The sequence below is a fragment of the Neodiprion lecontei genome, chromosome 2 (assembly GCF_021901455.1).
Source record: "Neodiprion lecontei isolate iyNeoLeco1 chromosome 2, iyNeoLeco1.1, whole genome shotgun sequence".
NCBI classification, from domain to species: domain Eukaryota; kingdom Metazoa; phylum Arthropoda; class Insecta; order Hymenoptera; family Diprionidae; genus Neodiprion; species Neodiprion lecontei.
The window spans coordinates 34,061,216-34,085,280 of NC_060261.1; the positions used below are offsets into that span (position 1 = coordinate 34,061,216).

At 33.8% G+C, this 24,065-nt stretch overlaps 2 protein-coding genes across 7 annotated transcripts; one reads left to right on the forward strand and one right to left on the reverse strand.

The window, feature by feature from the left end:
- Positions 1-1,078: 1,078 nt before the first annotated feature.
- LOC107226206 (disks large-associated protein 5) lies at positions 1,079-7,079 on the reverse strand. Its single transcript, XM_046733239.1, has 7 exons — positions 6,972-7,079; positions 6,604-6,854; positions 4,180-6,134; positions 3,770-3,863; positions 2,982-3,147; positions 1,651-2,051; positions 1,079-1,465 (listed from the first exon to the last, which is right to left on the reverse strand). The coding sequence occupies exons 1-5, from the start codon at positions 6,989-6,991 to the stop codon at positions 3,041-3,043; spliced, it is 2,427 nt and encodes an 808-aa protein (XP_046589195.1). The 5' UTR covers positions 6,992-7,079; the 3' UTR covers positions 1,079-1,465; positions 1,651-2,051; positions 2,982-3,040.
- On the forward strand, positions 2,373-23,396 carry LOC107226193 (GTPase-activating protein skywalker). 6 transcript variants are annotated; one of them, XM_046733245.1, is made up of 12 exons: positions 2,373-2,392; positions 10,698-11,159; positions 11,861-12,049; positions 12,278-12,402; positions 13,013-13,159; positions 13,365-13,499; positions 13,624-13,839; positions 15,071-15,100; positions 16,600-16,686; positions 18,663-18,821; positions 19,028-19,257; positions 19,474-23,396. In XM_046733245.1, the coding sequence occupies exons 2-12, from the start codon at positions 10,793-10,795 to the stop codon at positions 19,613-19,615; spliced, it is 1,827 nt and encodes a 608-aa protein (XP_046589201.1). In that variant the 5' UTR covers positions 2,373-2,392; positions 10,698-10,792; the 3' UTR covers positions 19,616-23,396. The 6 variants fall into 6 exon arrangements, with proteins under 6 accessions (XP_046589201.1, XP_015522409.1, XP_015522405.1 ...); XM_015666923.2 differs by lacking the exon at positions 2,373-2,392 and adding an exon at positions 7,281-7,903; XM_046733244.1 differs by lacking the exon at positions 2,373-2,392 and adding an exon at positions 7,983-8,359.
- The last annotated feature ends 669 nt before the right edge of the window (positions 23,397-24,065 follow it).

A 24,065-nucleotide genomic window follows, 5' to 3' on the forward strand; every position in this document is an offset into this window, starting at 1 on the left:
TTTCACTAATAATAATAAATCTATGACCATCCATAACAAATCAATCATCGTTGTTTCATAATAAACAGACAGCGAATGATACCAACCAAGAAATGATAAATAAACGACTCATATCATAAAATGTACGAAAGTAATCGCACCAAATATGTATGAAGTACGAAATAAAATAAAGCATATAGTTCCATGCCGTCAAGTAGGCCTGCTCTGGATACCAAGCTGAAAAGAAAAACACGATACCTTACCCCTTGTGGTGGTATGAAAAGAGCACATGTAATTCATTCAATTGAATAAATTTATCATTGGTTCAAATTGTCCATATTAAATGATCCATTTTTTGATAAATGTACAAATACTATAAATATTTTTATTTAATACATATTTGCGTATGAATATAAATTAATGGTTTCATGTGCTCAAACCCTTCCTAACGCAACTTGGGACTTTGCATGAAAAATGGCCAGTTTTTATAAGTATTTATAAAAAGTACTGAAATCTGCATTAGCCAGGTCGTATCTTCATAAATGATAATTGTGAATGTTGTGTGTAATTGCCTTTTTTCAATTTTGTGGTACACAGATACTATACAACTAAGCATAGGTGACGTAATGTTTTACAAAGTTCAATCTAGGTTTACTTGTTTCAAATTCAGTTTCATTGGAAAACGAAGAGATACCACCTAATTGTCTCCTCTACTTAAAGCACGTGAAGAATTTTTCATACCAAGATCCAATACAATATATTTTACCACAAGTTGGAAAGCAACCACAAATTCCTTGCCGTCAAAATGTATTGAATTTCTATCAGATAAAAGAGTGAGTATTTGGAGCCAGAAAGTTCACTGTAGAAGCAATTTTAATCCCAATAAACTAACACTCTTCAGAAAAAAAATCAATTTCCAACAGGCACCTAAATTTAGGTGTGGAATGTCATTTTTATATAGAAATTATAATCGAATGTGGACCATCTTGTACCCTTCACTTATGACAAATTAATAACAGTGGTTATATAATTTTTTCATACAAGGCATTGATCGTATTTTGACACCTAATGGAGCTTTTGCAGAAAACAATGTATAATGTTACTCATATTATACAATTTATTGATGAGCATGTGCTTACAGTCATAAATTTAAAATCAACTTACTTACGACATGAACCTGTTATAAAGAAATTGTGTGTAGCGATGAGGTTGAACAGAGTATAAATGCGACAAATTAATAAGTCATTGAAATGCGAATAAACTTAAATTTAATTACATTTGTACAGTTCAATCGGTTAGCCAAACAGTGCAATTGTAAATCAAAATATGTAGGCTAATTCTTGTAATATTATAAAACTTAAACTAAATTAATGTGAAATAAAGTTGACTTGTTCATGCAGTAATCGGTGGCATCAAATCGACCCCGCGGCATTCGAGAGCGATCCTAACCCCCAAAGCAAAAATAGCAATGCTTTTCACCAGCGACCTGCAATATTATTATCGATGAATTAACAACCACAGAAAACCTTTAAATAACTTCAAGTAAATCATCAGAATGTATCCTTAAGTTAGTTTATCCTACTACAAATAAGACTAGTACTTTGCATACAATATACACCAGAATAACCTTTACACACAGCATGGTCAAAAATATGCGTTAATAATGCTCACCATTTAAAGGGGTCATCATAAATGCTCTTAACAAATCGGGAAACATTTGCCATCGTTAATCTCAATGTAATCTTCTTTTATTTTGAATTAATCGACTACCGAGCTAACTTGACAAATTTGGATTGCGAGAGGCAGCTAGAAACAGCCAGAAGCCAGCTGATGGGGATGGGCGATGTTTGTCGATTAATCGAAATGATCGATTATTTTCGGCGATGTTTTTCAGCTTCGATTATTCGATGCTATTCCGCAAATATCGATATAAAACATCGCCGACGCCAACGCCACTAAAACGGTACTAATATGGCGTAAAAATTCAGATTCAATTTCGTACCATCAACATAGGGTTCGTACCCGCGTTCGTACTTCGTAAGTCGTTTTAATCGCTGTAGAGATCACCAGTGCTATAACAGTGTTTTCTGGATATGAGTGATCTGAATAGTGAAGGTAATTATTTCAGTCAGTTGGCTATATAAATGTAAAAATCTGCATTTTTTTTAGAATGTTGATACATAGTTTAAGCAGAGGTATAATCTAATTCGCGGTGATTCTCCGCCAGGTAACACTACTATTTTGCAAAAGATTCCTCATAAACGGCGAAATATTATTGTTTTATAGTTCAGTGGAGACACGATGATGAGATTACATATTAATAATTTTGTGATTTTTTTGTAGTAAATCCAGGAGCAGGCGATTGGAAACTAGATCTGGCACTCAAACTACTTAACTCCTTAACGCTTTCAAAGTGAGTGTATAATTTTTAATATTGATTGAAAATATATTAATCAAATAACGGGTGAATTGGGAAATGGGTAATTTCAAAAAATTGCTCTATGAGATAATCGATGTTTCGATTCTTTTTTCCAAAATGCATTATTTAGAGATCGAGTTTTATTTCCAACATAGCTCATCCCAGTCAAAAACTCTGCATCACAATACTGCGATAGCCTTTTGCTGCCCATAAAATTCCAGCCAAAGGAGAGCAGCTCAGATACAACAGTTTCTTTCTACTAGCAACTTATCGATTAATATAAGCGCTTTTATTATCTTTGCACTTTCGACGGCCTATCGCCTGTTCAAAAAAATACCCATTAGCTGGCTGACGAGCAATCTATAATCAATGCCCACCGTCGATAGTCCCGGGCCTGATTCTGACTCATTTTTCACTCATAAAAACAAGATTTTCTGTTTAAAGCTGCCTTTTGATTCGTCTAGGTAGCTCATATCACCATTTTTACGACTGAAAAGAGAATCAGAATCAGGCTCCAGATAGCCCCCAAGCGGGCCATTGCACAAAAATACACGTGTATTTCTAAATAATGTCAGATACCCACCGAGCAATACCAGATTAATTAAGTCGCCACATATCTTCATAGGTAATTTAAATTTGTTATTATTTGAAAGACTTGCGTCTCTCCGATGATTTAGTAATTCGTCGTTTTATGTGCGGAGTCATTGGCTGAACCTGTTCCGAACTCGAACACACCGTACATTCCTCTCCTGTGTAACATAATAGAATTAGGAAATCAAATTTTTCTTTTTCAATGCAAAACTGATTACACAAAAAAGTAAAATGTTATGGGTTAGAGAAAAGCTTGAAACACATGTCGGTAACTGAGCTGTACTCTACCATCTCTCGACTACTGATCTGCATAAATGTGTTTTGTATTCACTGCTTTCATACTACTAAATACAGAAGAGTATTGTTTGGTTACCGATATGCATTTACCGACCACGCACCTCGAAAATCAGTTCCAAAAACCTATTTTATATCAGTCCGCATTACTAAATGAGAAACATGTAAAACGCGAGGATGGACTCTTTCAGGCTCCTCTCTGCACGGGTATTCAAATATTTTTTTCTTGGCATTGACTATGACTCTTTATCGGTCCTGTGTGATATCCTTATCAGCTTAAGAGGATGCCAGAATGAGTCTCTACCAATCGAGTAACATGTCACTTATTTCAACTATTATCAAAGCCTATGCAGCATCGATGCGAAACTGCAACAGTCAATGCAATCGTTCAACCTTTCTCAGATTTCAGAGCCAAAAAAAGAAACTCAATACAACAAATGCTAACGTTCGTTATTATAATATGTTAAACGCGTCAAAGAACTTTACCTGTGAATTTAACACTTCTTCTGGTAGATCGTCTTAGCTTTGTACTTTTTGGACTTTCCGGTTGTTTGTTCTCTTTTTGGAGCTTACTTGTTTCCTAGATATGAAACAGAAAAGATAGAAATGTTGAAATTACTAACACTTTTGAATACTATTATATCATTAATAAAATAAAATATACTGAATTCGATTTTATTCATTTTTTGAGCAGTATAAAATTATGCATTCAAATAATCTCATGAGACATTGAGTGCAAACGTATTTTTGTTAACTTTTTGAATAGGTTTCACCTAATTAGGAATTTAAAGCAATAAAATTAACGATTCTAGCGAAGAATCCGTTTTGACGATCAAAAATTCGTTTTTGACCATTGAGTAAAAATATAATCTAAGTGATAGTACACCTGTCATTACCATAGGACTTACTCTATCGTAAGAAGTTTCTGCTATATCCGAATGAATGTTTGGAATATCCAGCTTCATTTCCTTGGTAAGTTGTTTTAATACCGATTGACGAGTCGTTCGTGTTACTCTTGCTAGGCCTACAGAATTTTCTCTTACTATAATTGCATCTGAAAACTCATTCCTTTCAATTTTGACAATGTTACAATCTTCCAGAGTCCGGAGATTTTTATTCTTTCTACGGTTAGCTTTATCATTGCAAGAAAGTTCAGAACCACTTTGCTCATGGATTTTTTCAGTACACTGTGTTTCAGAATCTGAATCACTTGAATCAAGGCTCAAAAAATCTAGTCTTTTCTTAACGTCTAGTTCTGCTTCAAGCTTTTTATTGATGCTTTCAGAATCGTGCAAAGTAATACTTGATTCTTTACACAAAGGATCATTACTCTTTGTAAATATTTCTTCATTTCCAGCAAAATTCACTTTATTTTTAGATCTTGTGGTACAGGATGCAGACTTGTGAGATTCTGTTTGCTTCAAAATACTTTTTCCTGGTGTTTGTTGGAAGGTCGAAAACGGGATGAGGGGTTCTGACTCAATTTCCAGTGGCTTGAGAATCTGAGAAACTCCAATTGATCTGAGTGCTGAGCGACGATGTTTAGACTCCTCCGAAAATTTTGGATGTGGTAATGGAGTTGATTTTTGAAGACTTCTTGGAATAACAATTTTCTTTGGACTTTCGACCATGAAAAAACCGCCATCAAATTTTACTGTGGGCAAACCTAACGATTCAACACAGGGTTTGCTGGATTCTGAAATGGTGACAGTTGGTGAATTCTGATTTGCTTGTGATTCCATTTTCATTTTCCTAGCAGCTAAGATCATTTCACGGATAGAACTAGGCTTGGAAGCAACATTCTTCTTAGTTACTGCTACTGATGGCTTAGTTGCTATTTTTTTTGCTTTGATTTTTTTTTGTTCATCCTCTTGCCAATTTCTCTCTTTCAATTGGTTCAATTTTCCAAATCTGGAATCACAGTCTTCCACTTGCATGTACATCATATCCCAGAAACCTTGCAAGTCGTCACAAGTTACCAATTTTTCTCCCAAACCAGTTTCACATTCGGTTATGAGTTTTCGAAATTGTTTTACCTTTTTGTCGATCAACAAATTTGTTTGACCGATTGCTTGATTTATCATGAGTTGAGCATCTTCTGGGGTATCAGGGGCAGATTTTATCATCATCCAATCCCAACAGAGAGCTTTTAGTCTCATAACTTCTCCGTCTGTGGTTTTTCTAAAATATGTTGGCGTTCGCTCTTGGTCTTTTTCAAAAGCTGCAGCAGTTAGTAATTCATTACTGTTTAGTTGCATTGGCACACTATTAGCCACAGTGTTGGCTTGCTGCAGGCGTTTTTGTCTTAAAGCATCTTTCATTCCTGCATTGACAATATAAGGAGAGAAGAATGTAGGAGTAGCAGTAGTGTCATAATTTTGTTTTGGCCCTTGCAATGCTGCCTGGCCAAACAATGGCAAAGATGTTAAACCGGTTGGTGGTCTAAACTCGTAATTATCCGGTGCAAACGAACTGTCAGGAATAGGAATTGTCTTTTCAACGCTTTTCACATCTTTGTGTATGTTTCTTTGACTGAACACTTTTGTGATTGGTTTTTTATTCCTTAAAACTATGCCAGCATCAGGTGTATGTGCCTTCATACAAGCTTTCGATGCTAGTCTTTTAGCAGTGGCTCTAGTTATTCTAGGTGGTATCGATGATTTGACCAGTTTTGATGTTGGCAGACTTTGGTGTAGGAAAACAGGAGAATTTAGTTTATGGTGACACACTCCAGCACGAAACACTGGCGGTTTCATTGCCTTTTGAATTTTTTTTTGTAAATCTCGTTCTGCCCTCCATCTTGACAATTTCATTTGTCTATCTTCTTCGATGATTTGATCCTTAGCTTCATCTGTTGAAAAATATAAATTTGTTGATGGTAAAATCTTTCCAATGTGTTAGGAGGATTTTAAAGTAAAATAATTTTTTGATAAGAAAATTCTAATACAAAAATGTAGGCACATCATGCTATCTGATATGCTGAAAAATGGGTAAAATTGTGCAATACTCGAGGGCTAAATTTTCTACCTCTACCTATCGTTATACCGTGCTGTACTTGGAATTATACCATCGGCATTAGGGGTGATCGTGAGCTAAGCTGCATACTTGTTTGAAATGTTATACTTTTTTTTGACTAACGCAGGATATAAAACTTTTTAACAGAGCACTTAACACATCAATTGTCCGAACTCAACACTAAGTTTCTAGCTGATTATTTAGAAAAAAGTACCCGCCATGCTTGTAGCATTATACTATTTGTTTCGTTGACATGGTTCGAAAGAGAAAATGTTACTGAATAGAAAAATGTACTAAAGTATTACCTTGTACGTTTTCAATACATCCGATGCTGGATGTAGCTGGAGAACCTGATCCGATGATTTTTCTATTAACTGCATATACGGCTGAACGACGTTGTTTTCTAGTATTTGCCTTTTCAACAGCTCTTATAATTCTCGACTCTTCCAAATTGCCGAATCCAATAGCTTTTTTTTTGTAGTGAGTTCTAAGGTCTGCCATATCTTGTCTCTTTTGCTCACTTCGTACCCCTCCAGGATTCTTACAACAACAGCAGCTACAGTAATTTCAACCGAAAAGTATTTGAAATAGTGTATTATGGGTACATTCGTATAAACAATCTTCTAATTGGCCACGACTTGTGATCAAGCTATGTTTGACAAGAGAATCTTACTTCGTCCATAAAGCACACATGGCTACAAAGTTGGTAGATATGTCGATAGAAATCACTAGAAATGGTGGCACTTATACACCTGGCGCCACGATCGTACCGTTGCATTCTTACATAATGCTATTGTTATTGGTTGATTCCTCTTGTAAATTCAGATTTAACCTGATTTAATCGAACGACTAAGCAAACTCATAATGCACGGCTTATCAAGACTACCTTTTAACCTTAAAACGTAATCAATGTACATATACTCTCGTATATTCCACAATAAGCTGTGAAATTGCAGTGTGGCAAGCCGCAAAGAAACGACGAAGACAACTAATTCTACTACCGCTGCGCCTCACACCGGAGCAATTCGCAGTATTCTTCTTCGTGATTTACTATCTTCGACCAGTGAGACATCTGTCTGTAATGACAGTATATTTCGATGGTTGAAATATCATGATACTCGGCTCGACTGTTGTTTCATATTCACGATTTGTGGTTCTGTATTTTTGATATCTATAGAGCTGCATTCTACAATTTATCGTTAGCTAGAACAGATAATAATGTACATATAGTAATGCATCTCAGCAGTGGCAGTGCCAATAATCTAGTTCGTCGCATACGCGGGCAAAGTGGAGTTGTTATAATAAGTTAAAAGGCAGTGGGTCAATTTCAGTGAATATTGTAAACAGTTCTCAGGTGACCGCGGGTTACGTGTTGCTAATAATTCGCGTCGGGAGTAACCAGTGTTAGCGCACCTGCGAAAAAAGCTCTTATTAAATCTATAATTGTCGTCTGCGATTAATGTGTTTAAACCGGAGACTGATTTATTAGTTTTCACAACTGTACATGTTCAACGGTAAAGGATATTATAATATAACTAGAATAGGAACATTTTTGACGCTGGTCGGTGCACTCCGATTGACTCGGGGAACGATTCGGAACTGGCGGTAAGTGGAGTCTTATTTCTCGGGTCTCTAATTAAACAAAAGTCATTCGATAACTCTGACATTAGTGATGTCGATACAGATTTTAACCAGGTCTCACCTGGTTCATAATCAGAACAACAATAATGTCGGTCTTGGAAGAAGAAAAACACTATTGTTAACTATGAACGAAGCTAATACGGGAGCTGTGGGCTGCAGATCGCCTGCGCTTTCCGCTGTTTTTCCGCCGTCCCCGACTCCGCCCTGTTGTTAATATTATCTTATTAATATTTATTCTCCGCTTAATTCTCGTTTACATCTCCCGTCAGCCTTCGAGAATGATATCTTAGGTTGTTTCCACCACCTAGTTTCGTATAAATCGCGTATTCCTATCCGGACGTTGTTAAGTGATTTATATTTGATGTAATAAATGTCAGCCCCTGAACGGGACCCTCCCATTCAACTAAAATATAGATGAAGGTTATCATAATTTCTAATTCCTAATGCGTTCTAACAGTTTCTTGAAGCATTTCTTCACTTAAAATATTACCCTTTCATTTTTTTTTTTTTATAATTTTGATTCAACATTCACACATTTTCTGTTCCAATTTTAACACATATTGATCATACTCCACTCTGAACTACTCCTTGAAGAAACATACAGTGGGAATCTTATATGAAAATTTCTAATACCTCTTAAAACTTATTACATTGTTTAGTAATTTGAATATAAAATTCCCTCCTATCATCTTTTCTTATCCCGAATCATCCGTGTACTGATATATGCTGAGTCTCCGAAATCTAAAAATTGATTAACTTAAATAAATTTAAAAAAATAAGATGCATCCATGTGCGTATTTTCTTTTGTTGTTTACCTGTGCTGTCCAGTTGTGCTGCATGTATAAATGCCAAGACCAAAAATCACACGCAGGTTCCATTGATTAATCAGCCAAAACTGAGTCTATCAAATATCTCTCTAAAAATTACCTTTGCCATAAATTTACGAAAATTTAAAATACCCAGAGTATTCCAAGGAGTGCAATTACAGTATTGCAGTATACCAGTGTGCACTTTACTTTTGGTAAATATATTTATATAATTCAAGTGCCTTGAGTGGTTCGAAACTACGGTAATAAATATCAGCTGTAGTAAAACACAAGTTGCTTGCGCACCAATGCTCTAATAAAGATACAATAATACATACAGAACCAATAGCCTATAATGGCATTCATAACTACGTATGTTTCATTTCTCAGTTAATCATTTTAGTTTACATGCATGAAGGTAAAATAGCATTGGTATCAATCCATTCAATCACACCACCTAATATCAGTCAGTAGGGAACTTCCTTCCTTGCTTCTCAGATAGTACCTTGGCTAATAATCTGGCACCTAGGGTTGGATTTAAAAGTTCAAAAGTAATTACCGCTATCATATTATTATTAACAATTGAAATATAAGTTATATTTAATTTTCTGCCCGTCAACTGTCTTCGTCTTAAAAATATTCTTAGGTGTTTGAATTCACATTTGAATGTTACAACTATAGTTGGTGGTACTCTAGTAGGTGACAAAGTATGGATAAAGCTTTAGTAGATGTGAGATTATAATTATGTTTAGCTTATAATTAAACATCGAATACAAGAGATTAGTTCTATTTCTGTTCTCACGTCTGTATTTGCCTCGCTTACTCTTTTCACTTTCCTTCTTGTTCTACCCATCCATTCTCCAGAAGCAGATAATGAACCGATTCAATTCTAGAATGTTTTACCACATGTCACATGCTTTGTTCTGTTCAGCATTTGTGCCTTTGTTCCTTCTTATTTCTATCTCTTTTTATCATCATACGTATTCTTGATCGTTTTCTTATCAAATATAACTGATTTATTCCATTTATTTGTTGTCCAACATCTTTCATGTGAATAATGTGGAGATAGTAACTCAATGTTCATGGAATATTTTTCTTTTAATACTTAACAGATGTAGAAAATTTGTAATTAAAATATGTTCTTTGATAGCCCCCAAAACTACTATATCAATACATCAAAATGTTACAGGTTCCTAACAAGTTATCATAAAACGTATCAAGTTAAAAGACCGATGAAATTTTTTGAAACCAAGGCGATCTGTTCTCCTAATCCAGATAAGTTATCTCACATGTGATTATTACATCACCGACGAAACTCTTTCCTATTAACTGAATATCAAGCAGTGTACAAGAGATTCTTGTTTGCAATTTCTCAATACATCACTGATTTCGCTGTGTCAAGTGTAATAACTCGCACGAAATTAATTTCTTTAATTCAATTGAAATTCTCCATCCTCAAACCAGAAAATTTGCTTTTCTGGCAGGTTGAAATAAAGCATAGTATATCTTACAGGTTGTTACTTTTAGCGGGTGCCGCTCTCTAATTCAGTGCCAAGTTAAACTGAGCCTAATAGGCTTGCCAATGACGAATCGTCTTTATAGTTAGAACATCTGAAGTCTAACGCAAAGTTACCACCTTGTTTATACAACCAATGAATAGTTCTTCGGTAGAGTTGATCTAACCTGATAATGTGCTCTCAATTAGCACCTGGGATTGTCGTCAAAAATTTTCAAAAACTACACACCGTGTTCCTTCATCCTTGAGTATTGCCAGACTAACTAGTAATTTATCATTTCTATAACCTGCAAGATACAAGCAGCTCCCACACCCCTTTATTTGGTGTCTGCAATTCATGAATGTGCATATGATTAAAAACATTCGCATGTTACACCAAACTTCTAGATACAAAGATTGAAGGAACCAATTGGCATTCTGCACTTTTTATTTACAGATGAATATTGAGACATCGCAAGATATGACATAGGCAGACATCCATGACTCTGATCCCATTTAAGATGGATAGTTATAATCCGTAGCAGTTTTGCCATGCTGGTTACGCAATCTCTTTCTCCCATGAACAATCTGCCAAATATGTTGTCAGTGTTGGAGGAAGAATCCAATGTCGATATTGACGATGTGTTTCCACCTCATGTCGACACAACAAATATCGTTATTCATCCAGAGTCACCGACCAGCAAAAAGCAAGCACTAAAGACTTTCAATGAGGTGAATGTGCTTCTACAGTCAGGGAGGAAGAGAGAGGTCAAATTGATCATAAGAGATAATGCTTGGCCACTCAATAATGGCATCAGAGCACAGTTATGGCCAGCGCTTTGCAACCAGCATACTCACGGCAAGAACATGCTGGATGGATTCTATTGGGACATGGTTAATCAAGTATTTGGCACCACAGGTGAGTTTTCACTTGGCTGCATGATATTACAAATTTTATGTTTCCTATTGTTATCACAATTTGTCAAATTAATTTCATCTAACGACTTGATTTTTCTAAGAACTCATTCACTTTGATGGATCTATATGTGAACGAAGAGATATATTGAGTTTATGACTTAGCAGAAATTATTAATCCCTTAACTGTTGCAAAAAATGTCATGCTTTGATCTTATTTAAAAATATTTACAGATATTTGCCACACTGAATTCTATACTTTTCTGTCTATCACCTTAATGATTTTGTTGAAACCCTAGATTGTTTTCACTTTTATGACTAATTAAAATAAGTACGCATGGTTTGCTTGGTGAACTACTGCAAGTATCGATATTGGATGTGATGCTATCTTCATAACAAACTTGATTACTTCTGGCCACACTGTCGTGAAGTAGATTCTAATTTTGATAAATCGGATTTTAATACTATACTTTTATCGCCTTTCGTTTATCAGTACAACAGATACGGCGTTTGCCAGAACAGACTTTTTTTAAAGATTTTTTAAATGGTATAATCATTTTAAGCAAAAACAAATCCTCACTTGTTGAATGCATTGGAAAGTAATTACGCTTTGTTGAAAATAGCTCTTACGGTTCGTGAACCTTGAATGCCAATTTGTCAAATATGTGAACAATTAATGAAAATATGAAATATATAATTTTACAGAATTACCAGAGAAATCCATTATGCTACCACCATTTGTTGATAGTACACATTGTCTCTCTTACAATCTGACGCGTAAGGGTCGAAGCGTGGCAGACAGAGTTGTATCAGTTCTGGGTTTTGCCTGCCCCGATATCACCTTCAGCCCTTCGCTGTATCCAATAACGGCGCTTCTTCTACACTTCATGCCAGGTTGATTATTCTTATCCTCATCATACCATTTAAGAAACACTATGAAAAATTATTTTATTTATTGAAAATACTTTATTAAGTAATTTATCTGAGATCTTGATCGTCAGCGTACTTTAAGATGAAGATCTATCAGAAATTGCACTGTACCAAAAGAGAGAGTCTATATTTAATACATATTTGCTTACTTTGTGAAAATTGATACTAAACAATATTTTACATCTTTTGCAGAGGAGGAGTGTTATCATTGTATGGCTAGTTTGGTTGCCGCCAAAGAGAAAATGTTCATCACCCAAACAAAACTTCTCTATGAAGTCACTTGGAAAACTGTTGAGCAAATAACTAAAAAACATGTGGTACGTAACATGTTAATTGAATAATCTCAGCCTTGGACCATCCGAAATCTAATCAATGTTTACTACTGAAAATTGTTGGCAATAGTACCTCATTATGAAAAAGTGGATTGTCAACAAGATTGCATTTATTTAATAATGTTTATTTAACAATCATTTTGCCTCAATTTATTAGACTACTTGTTTGAAAGACATGTTGCGTCTTACAGAAACTAGTACAAAAACGGCCTAACTTGAATCACAACACTTTGCATGCGCATCTTGTTATATTTGTACTGAGAAACATTCTGTTAATTTAAAACCAATAAACAAGTCAGTCGATACTCTAATAATTTTAAATGTCAAGATGGTACTGCCAGGACCAGTATTTACAAATATGACTCCATGAGACAGAAATCTATTACTAAGAGTCAACATTGGATTATTAATTCTGTTGACATTTTATTATTGATTTTATAATTTTCCAACGGTCTCTAAAAATGATGGAGTGCACTGTGATAATCAAATTTTCAACCTTGAAAAAATCACATGATACAATACAAATGAAATTGTTTGTACTACTCACAAAATGCTTGAACAAATTTATAGTGTATGAGTATTTTCATTGATTTAGAAATCTGCTGCCGTACATTTGGCAAGGCATTGTTCCGGGTCAAGGGCCGAGAGAATCTACATGGACTGGACTTGGTGGATTCTGCAGCTACTTCCTTTTCAGCATCTAGTCAGGGTTATGGACTGTTTTTTACACGAAGGCATTAAGGTATTGATAAATAAATGGTAAACTATTTTTAGAAACTATAATTAGTATTGAATTTCGTTACAGAAATACTCAACGAATGTATTATATTTAATGTCCAACTTGGTTGCAACTGTAGATTGGAATTGGATCTTGTTTGAATCTTCATTTATTACAATTCATGTGTAATTTCTTGTTAATTTAAAAAAATACATTCTTCTGTATTCAGGTCTTCTATCGAGTAGCTATGGCTATAGTTTTGTTATTCTACAAACATTCTTCTGCGCAAAATTCTGAATGGATGAATGAAATTTCAAAAAATGGGATTGACGCAGCTCTATCAAAATTCTGTAGGCAAATTCCAGTAAGTATTATAGATTCTACGGTAATTTGAACGATTTCAATTCAATGTCTGAAATTTTTTCAAGTCCAGTCTTTTGTTGCTAGATCATAATGAACAATATTTCACAGGCTAATCAAATTCACAGGTGACGCCAGCTAAGTTTTTACGAACTGCTTTTGGAGTGCGGGCTCTTAGTTCGGCCTACATTTCCAGAGTCTTTCTACGCACAGAAATGGCTCTCAAGAGTCGCAGTGTATTAGGATCACGGTCCTTGGCAAGGTCGAGGTCAACTGACAATCTGCCTACGAGCCAGTCTCAGGTCAACATTCAAATGATGTCGCACACGCTCACCATAAGAGAGGTATGTTCCAGAAAACCAAATTCCTAAGACTAAGAATGAATCGATTTAATAAATTTATTATTGATAGTTGTAAGAATTTGGGTAACCAAATTTTATAGCTAACAGAGTTCAAAGTCCATCTATGTTCATTTTATGACATAAAGATATTACAAGTTTCTATTGTATCATTATAAACTCGTGGATCTTGTGCGAAGTTTCACTCTCTGTATGAAGGAGCTATTCTCTTACAGTTGGACAAAGTATCCTATCCAACGAACTTTTCCAAAGACCTTCATACCTCTAATGAATACAAAAACACTGCCTTTAGAGTGTGTAACAACTTGTTTGAGGTGGTATGTACACCATCAAAATAGGCTTTAATTCTCATATACATGTACTTTTTCCTCTGGAACACTTCCGATCAGATTGAATACATTTTCCAAGATTGAAGTATAACTCTACTGCACAATGATTTTTGTTGAAGGTACATTTGGCAAGTCTCTAGTTTATTTTTATTATTACAATTTCACAAAAACGAAAAATGACTTGAGTATCAGTTGAGTCGTCAAGCTTCGGGAATTATTTCAACCACATTGAAAGTCGAATAGCGGTATGTATGCAATATGCGTATGCATATCAGCCGAAGAATTACAGCCTGCATGCCTCTTCATTAATTAAAAGCAACAACAATAAGTGTAAAACTTATCTTTCAAGACTGCATCTAGTTTTTAATTTTTATACTACATGTTATATGATATCACTGATACAACCTTTTACGTGAAATTTTTCTCTTGACAAGACTATGATCTCTTTCCATACGGATTTTTGCTCTAATTTAATTTGGTTTTGGTTTATTGTCTCCTCAAAAGTATAATTTAGACATGCAAATCTTGTTGACCAACGTATGCATACTCTGTTAACGCTCTATATTGTATTTGTCAAATCTTTTTCTGCACCAGGGTCTTTGACAGTGTAATCTGTGGTGTCAGCTATACTAACCACACATTATTTCCTTTGTATTTTACTTTGTAGTAATTCTGAAGTAAGATCAATGTCTTATAGGCTTACCAAGGTTCAGGGACATCGCAAACTGATTATACATTTACAAGAAATACACACATACATTACCAGAATTCGTTGATGTACATTTTTCTATAATTCTATTCATCTCACAAATTAATGTTTGGTAAACACACAACCATTTATCCAAAAAGCGTGCGCAGGTTTTTTCAACTATCAAATTTGTTTTCAGAAAGAGTGCGAAGACACGTACAAAGACAGGGTATTGTATAATTATCTTATTGGAAAATGTGTCTTTAGTTTCATGTGCTACCTTTCTGTCCCTGAACTACCTGTTTTACTCACATTCTCATATGCTCGCTCCTTACCATCGGTTTACTTTGGTTTTTTCATCCCTTTATATTTTCTCACCGGCTTTATTATGGATTTTTGCAGCTACGGCCTTTTGACACAGTCAATTAATAATTATACTTGGGTACAGATCAATAATATGGCAGAATTTTTTTGCTCCAGCTTTTAATGTAAAGCTCTGTTTATCTCATTTAAATGCCACTCCAATTTTTTGCTATTCTTATCTCATAATGTTCCTCTTTTATTCTGCGATATTACTTCACTCACACGAATGCAGCCACCAATATTTCGTTTCATCTCGTTGAACCTTGATCTCTATTGAGGAATAATTCATTAAATTGAAAGTTCCAGAGTCATTGCATTTTATTGCTTTCAAATTTTATAATTTCAATCGCGATTGTTATATCGAACAAAACATTGTGCACAATTCTTTTAAAAAACCGTGTGTGTACTGCGATTAAAATTTCATCCCAATCTGGTACACAAATTTAGTGAAATTGAAACACATTCAGTCACTACAAAATGTGCCAATATTCTACAGCGGACTTAATAAACCTTCCGAAATTCAATCGTATGATTGATGTATAAAAATACACGCAACAATTATCAAAATATTCTTGCCAATGTCAAGCAATATGTGTTTTTCTATCCAATCAATATGTTTTTATCCTAAACACTCAACATCTGTAGCATTGGGAAAGTATTCTGGTTTTGACACTGCGACATTCAATAAATACAAATACTCAGGCATGTAATAATCTATAAAATCTTCGTATTAACATACGGCTTAAAAAAAAAGAAAAAATTACTCAATATCTAATTATCCTCTTCACATTATGTTTATTTATAATTTTTTTTATTTTTTTATTTTTTCAATAAATTGGTTCATTGTGTGTTACCGTAAACATTCAGCATAGTTTTCACAGATGAATATGAATATATTTATTACCTAATGGTCATATGGAGTGAAAACAAGTTGACGTATGTGAAATAGCACGCATGAGTTTTGTAGCATTCAGGTACTTCAAAAATGCACCTAACAAATTCACAGTTGATCCTTCGTATGAAACTACCATGGCAACACAATGCATTCCCTCATACATCTGATTTTTACAAACGTTAAATTCTCACAGTGAATCTGAAGTCTTAAAACTGAAGCTTGGATTTCATTGTGCTGATGCAGTGAGAACGAAAATGTTTTGCTACATTACATCATATTTTAATTCAAGTATTTATAAGTAGTATCATAACTGCTTATCATCAAGTGACACTCTGGTATACCTATTTATTATTGGGCAAAACCAAAACCCAAAAAAGCATGCCATTATGACTGATGGCGTTTGTGTTGTTTTGTGTTGTGCTGCGTTTTGTCGGATGATGACATGATGGAATTAATGGTGGTGGGTGTAGGGAGCACACAGTCCTGGACCGCGCGCTCTCTCCATGGGCGTTTACCCTATTCAAAGTATTCGCTCCCAGATCCTAGATACGCCTGACGTAAGTACCTATCGTCGATGACTAATCCAAATGTCAAGGAAATATTTTTGTAGTTGGATTTGTAAAGACTGTAGCATGTCGATATTGTACCCTCGTCGTACTTAGTGCCCAGAGTAAGTATACTTCGTTTATTGATTGCGTTTAGCAAATGTAAAACAAAAAGAATGTCAATTCTAGTTCAAGTCTGAAATCATTAGAAGCCAATAAAAATTACTTTTGCATGTATAACGGCGATACTGTTAGCAATCGAAACAATTTTTTGCGAAGTATACTTTAATGGCTTGTCTACTCGAGTCCTCAAATTATAATTCAATCTAAATTAAAAGCAGTTAACCATACTTGGATATAACAGCAAGAATTCTTTTTCTCGTAATTCGTATTATTACTCCTGCATTACTTTCGCTGATATAAAAACGAAGATATTTTAATGGATTATGTAGGATTTAAAGATAATTTCAAACGAATGTAGTTCCGTTTTTTTTCCCCGTTTTTTAAACATTTTTTTAATTTAATTTCGATGGGTTTGAAGAAAGGAAAATGCGTCAGTTAACAGTCACTCTTCCTATAATACAATATTTCCATGCACAGCAGACCAATCCGGTTATTTCCCTCCTGAGATCCGCCAACATCAATCCATTGTATCACAATCCCTATCACACTGTTTCAAACCGACAAGACCTCACTGTGCGCTGTCTCCTGCACCACCATATGGTTTGTGTACGTTTTGTTTTTCTTTGGCCTCTTATGTATGTTATAATTACCACTATATTTAGGCGTCGTGATTGTTCCGAAGCTGTTACCAGTGCTTGTGATAACCAAATACTTGTAGAATCTATTTTGATTCTATCAAAGCAGGTATATCATTCAAGTACCTCGATGGCAATGTTTATTCATATGGAAAAAAAAAAAATGATAATAATTTTCATGCAGCTTCGTCAGACAGCAGTTTTTAGCAACATGTTTTGAACTGTACCCTATACGATAAGTTTTTTATATACTTTCCTTAGATTCATGAATTATTTCCAGTGAATTAACAATTATTTTCTTTAAGTTGGTCCAGAATTGTAACAGATTAAGAATTGGGGAATTGATTTGGCCAGAAATTATCACATTCGTCATATCCTAAACATGTAATAATTGCCATTTATAGTTACACATACACAAAGACACCACGACTCCTGCTTCTGCAATTGCAAAACATTGCACGAATCACTCACATATTATTTCATTCTTTGCATTTCTCACACAAATATCGTGATATTTTATTGCAAGTAATTTGAGTATGTTACAGTGTGTTACATGCATGCTAGTTGATTATTTTTGCATAAAAAGCATGAGAATGTTGATATTGTTGTAATATTTATAAAACTCCTTGTATTCTTGTTAACATTATACATAAAACCTTATCTATCTTACATGACAGAAAACTATGTCGTCACAGAAAGGCGCCTCAATGATGTCAAAATTGCAGGGTTGGAACAACTACCAAAATTGATTGTTTGTCGTAAAGTAACAGTCAAGATTTTTCTTATCCCTCAGAAAGTCTTGATCTACTTTTAAATACCAAACAAGTTATAATTGGTTTCATACGTCAATATTCAAATTTGCTCTGTATATACTATATAACAACTGTAAGACCTGTAATGTATTAGAATTGTTGAAGTTCACCAAACTAATGTTACACTACCTGTTAAAATCGTTCGATAAATTGATTGAATTTGCCCCCCAACTGTCTATATTTATGCTTTTTAGTTGTACTTTATTTCAAACGAATTAGATTTGTCAGCCAAGCGCATGATATGTCGCTTGTTGTGAATTATCGCATTTTTTTTTCCCCCTAATCTATATATTTTTATTATTTCGTTTAGATTGAAATATTGAATAATATATTAATATTTGTCAAGATATATACGTTCTTGGCAACCAGTGGTTTTATGATATTGGTGTCGATTAATCAATCGATATTTATTTCACAGTTATTCACCCTGTGGTCGTGGCTACCTGTACGGATTACCATGTATCAACCAATTTTATTGTATACAACTGAAGAACATGGTTGTTCACTGACAACCTTTTATGTAAGAGTTGAACAACACGAACCTACGCTGCTTATGATAAAAACATGCAACAACGAGGTAATTAGTAACAAGCCTTTTACGAAAGCACAAATAATTCTATCAAGTGCAGAATTACATAAAATATGTTTTTTATCTTAAAGTTAAAACGGTTCTAAATCGTGCGTGTATGTGTAGGTTTAATGTTTGGATAAATAAAAAAATGTGTTTAGTAACTTTGATCCTCTGTAGAACATACTTTTTAACTATTTTTCCTTCTTGGTAAGGTTTTTGGCGCTTATTGTTCAACACGGTGGTGCGAGCGCAATTTAAAAGATGACAAAGGACAGAGACAGGCATATTTCGGGACAGGAGAAACATTCCTGTTCAGTTTGTATCCTGAACGAGCTAAATATCCCTGGGTTGGCATGGATTCGTCTCATAATGATCCTAGAGTTCATCATTCTGCCGAATTATTTATGGCTGCTGACACAAAAATGATAACTATCGGCGGCGGGTAATGGAAACAGTTAACTTTTCAATTGTTATGCGCCTTTGGGCATAGGTCTTCTACCATATATGACTAAAATCCGAATGAAAGTCTCGTTTAATTAAATATATTTTGTCTTGAACTGGCAATAATTTACAAAAGGTTGATATAGTTAAATGATAGGATAGAATGGTAATTATTTACTCTTACAATTCTTGTATAATAATTCCATTGATTTCTCAGGGAGGGACAAGCAATATGGATGGACGAAAACATTAGATTTGGGAAAACAGATCGGTGCTCAACGTTCAACAACCCTCCGTTATGTGCCAGCGGTGATTTTGAGATAAGAGTGCTGGAGGTATATGGTTTTGCCGGGGCTTAGTAAGATCGCTATACCGTTTATATCAATTCCCTACTGCCATTAAGCAACTCTCTATGTCTAAACTGTCTTGTCATCGACGTGTCATTTTCGTAAGTTGAGATACTTTAAAAGTATTCTCAGTTTCTGAGAATTAATAATATAGTATTATTACGTGTCTTCTATCTTTATTTATTACATCATAGAAGTCATGTTAGGCGCTAATGGTAATAATTGAGATTACATTGAAGAGAAGTCAGTCATTTTTTTCGATTACCTTCGTGTAATTATTTTCTATAGTTACATTGCTTAGATTTATTATATTATATTGTACACATATATTCATCCTTGTATATACAGACAATTGCAACCTCTCATATTATACCGTCTTATATCATGTTATATTATTGCTGTTATACATCCACAAAAGAAAACTTATGGTCAAGAATAATGAAGATATAAGAAACGGGACAGCATTCGCTTCGACAATAATTAATATTTAATGACGTTGGTCTGGCGTCGAGTTGATTCACATCACATCAAGTGACTAAGATTACATGAATACTTAATATTCATTGGACCAGACGTATTGTTATAAAAATGTATAATTACTCTATTATATTATTATCATTACTTTATGTTTATTACAAAAGTTTGTATAAACGTGTCGTTTCATAAAAGTTTATTTAATTAGATATTGTTATTCTTAATTTTAATCGGTTAGTAGAGTTTGTATTTATGTTTAAAGCAAACATATATTATATATACATATATATCTACATATACTTATATATTGTATATATATTTATGTACCGTTTCTTGTACATATTATAAATATTGCCCTGTGTAACATGTTAGTACAATCAAAAACATTGTGATCCATGGCCAATGAGAAATTCATAGCAATGCATGTACCCAGTGAATTATATGGCATGGAGGCTTACGCCACTATTTATAGCGAGACTTTGTATTTTTTCCGTTCACATGAATTTAATGAAATTAATCAAACGATTGATTACTTTTATTGTGGCTATGTCGGCAGTCGAGTTTTAGATTTGTCTCGATTTAGCATCTCTGGGTCCAATAATACTATAACCCGATTGGAAAAATACTAGATCTTATATTCAGGGCACCCTCTACCTCCAGCCACAAATAAGACAAAGTCGTAATGAAAAGTGAACACTATATGATGTACGTACAAAGTACATTTGATATATTATTAAATAATGCCATTAGATTCTACTATACCTCCTTATATACTTCGAGTATGGGAGATTTAGATGAAATATGTTCGGTTTCAAAAAATATTTTTACTTTGGTTGTAAAGACAAATTTTGCTTTAAGGAACCCGTTCATGTACCCAAATTTTATCCCGAAATAATATCTACATAATTGTTTGCTACTCTGCTCTGCAGTACTTGATATTATCATACAGGCGTATATAGGTACGACGTATATAATATCTATCAGATGTATGTTTCATATATTACTTCAAACTATTCACTATTTAGTATAATGTTATAAATATTAGTTTCAAGACATTGTTTGTATTGTATGTATATGTATGTAACAGACGTACGGCATGAGACCGAAATTAAACGCACTTCTAATAGATGATAATTAAAGATTGGCAACTGAAACTATTACGTGGAAGCGATTGACAATAAAATCAATCGTTGTATTTTTTGCTGGCCGAATCGGAATATAATGTAACGTGAAATAACGAGATACGCACATAATGTATTAATCGTACGTTACATTAGTAAATATTTTTTATTACACGTTGTATGGAATTGGCACGACATAAAAAGTTCGCACTAGTAAGCCAAGCAATAATAATATTAAAATGACATAGTATAAACAGCCTCTTGTGATCTCATCAGGGCGATAAAGCGATAACAAAACGCGATAGTATTACAATGAATTCGATTCCTAGAGGTACAATGCGTTTCATGCATGTGCTGCTTAATTTTAAAATTATTTTTATTCCTTCTCGTTACTTGTATGGATTTCACTTTCTAATTGATTTGTCGTTTTACTGTCTTACACAACTCTTCTGTCATTTAAAAATATCCTCCCTACAATTTTGTTGCTTGTTCATATGGTATGTACATACATAGACTTGTCTAAAGTAAACGCAAATCGTACTATTGCATTCCAAAATTGTTTTCAACTTGCAAAATGTTATTAAAAAATTATAAATATTTACATGTATTTAGCATTCCGAATAGTATTAGAAAAGTCTCCATTTTTCTTATTACCTCTTTTATTCAACTTGGAACAAAAAATTTCATTTTCAAATATCCTAGATTTGTACAAAAATAGAAATCACGACTTAGCAGAATTTTGTAAGTGTTATGACTAAATAATTCTTCTTTGAATAATCAGTCAGTACTAGTCAAGATAATTAAAAAAAATCACCGAGCAGCTTTACGTATCATGCCTTAGCGCAAACGATCGTTAACACGCTATACAAGAAAACATATTGTACCTTTATACAAATTATGTTTAACATTTGAGTTTCATATCAATTTGCTTACATCTATACTAGTGGATATTTTTTAAAATCAAAGTGTATCTTTATCAGCCGAATATATGTGGGATAAGCTTTATGGATGAAAAGTTTAATGCATGATATACATATAAGATTGATTGCTTATCAAATCAATACATCCTACTTCAAAATTTGTGTAATGATTTACAAACGAAGATAATTAATATTGGCTGAATAACCTACATTTGTCTAAATTTATCTTGGTTAAACAAATTCTTGATAAATGATAAAAAGTATTACGTGGAAGGAATGGTAGGTGTATTACGAAGGAACATAGTCTAAATTTATAAAGAAGTAATATATCATACATATGGTAAATTGCCGGTTAAGTAAAAATTATATATATATTTGTGTGCGCGCGTGTGTGTGTATATATATTAAGAATTAATTTCATAAAACAAAAATATATATATACACACATATTTATTTCTATATGGAATGTTTTAAGGCTTTTTGTGCATAAATTAAGTGTTGCTATATTTGGTTGCTGTTTTTCGAATGAAATTGTTGCTCGTTGATACAATATATTGTTACATATTATAAATATCATTGGTTTTAAATGTGTAAAATTATACTATATATATCATTTGATATCCTATGTATAATCTACGTACTTGTATCAGCATTGATATGTTTATGCAAAGATTTTTTTTTTTGCCATAAAACTAACTCTTATGTTCCTTTGTGTTTATTGATGTGTCTTCACACGAGTTTTTTGGCACTGCTGTGCGAATAGCTTATAAATGAAGGATGAAAAGAACAGTGGTTGTTCCGTGTCTTTGCATTCATTTCATTGATTGAAGGCAAATCGTAAAGACTGTTAATTAAATTTTGTTGCTATACATATAATCTATTAAAATGTTGGTATAGGAACATATAACAACATATCAGGACAAATGATTTATTCCAACAATCATTCGCTAGTAGAGGATTGTCGAATGTACCCTCCGTACAAAAATTAAAGTATTAACTTAAATCTAGCAGAGTTTGTATCAACGTTGTAGGACATAGCCATTAGATGAAGCAAAATAGGCTCCAACGCTTTAAAATTATTTATTCAAAATATAGCAGACATTAATAATAAAATCATTGAATTACCATGTATGAACCCGAAATTCTTTTATATTTCTCGCCCCATTGTGTTTCATAAACATTGTGCTATGGCATTTGCTACATTAACCAGTACCATCTAGTTAAGCAAATGTTTGACTTCAATAAGTGTAATATACTTGCTCGTTTTAAACAATTTTATTTACTGGTCTTTTGCTTCCTATTTTGAAACCTTGGAATGCTCTGCATCACACAAACATATTGAAACCCGAAACAATCCAATAGAAATAAAAACCTCAATTATTTGTAAAACCTTCAAAAATATTTTTTGCGCACATTCATACATAGTCGATCTATATCTCACTTGCACGTGTGATATTCTCTCTCTCTCTCTCTCTCTCTCCCTCTATCTATACCTCTGTCAATTGACCCAGATAAAAAATCAAGCTGTTTAAAAAATCAAAACTTGAACGGGTTTGCATTTACATTACTATTATTGGATAAAAATTTCAAATGCTAAATGAGTGAAGGTTACAAAGGACCTAACGGTACATCGTAAATATGTTTGCTTGCGCACACATGCCGAATATAAGACCCCATTTAACGTTATATTACATAGCGGGAGGGATTCAGCGGCGAAGCACCTTGCAGCAAATATAAGCAAGTTCGGAATGTTTACTCGCGCCACGTAAGCTTGGGCCGTTAATTCTTTAACTTAAATGAATTACCTGATCCGAATGATAAGTTAAACATACCTATAACTGATATACAAATAGCTTATATAGTCTTTATATATAATTGGTATGATTTTGGAAATGGTTGATTGTTTATTCGGTAAGAATGCAATATACTAATATTGTAGTGGTCCGC

Coding starts and splice junctions, on each gene's coding strand:
- LOC107226206 (XM_046733239.1), bottom strand. CDS start 6,991: ATGTGTGCTTTATGGACGAA. Junction 3,864..4,179: donor ACGATAGAGTAAGTCCTATG/GTAATGACAGGT, acceptor TTTCATATCTAG/GAAACAAGTAAGCTCCAAAA. Junction 3,148..3,769: donor AAGAAGTGTTAAATTCACAG/GTAAAGTTCTTT, acceptor TATGTTACACAG/GAGAGGAATGTACGGTGTGT.
- LOC107226193 (XM_046733245.1), top strand. CDS start 10,793: ATGCTGGTTACGCAATCTCTTTCTCCCATGAACAATCTGCCAAATATG. Junction 13,840..15,070: donor ACACGCTCACCATAAGAGAG/GTATGTTCCAGA, acceptor ATTTGTTTTCAG/AAAGAGTGCGAAGACACGTA. Junction 19,258..19,473: donor ATGATAACTATCGGCGGCGG/GTAATGGAAACA, acceptor TTGATTTCTCAG/GGAGGGACAAGCAATATGGA.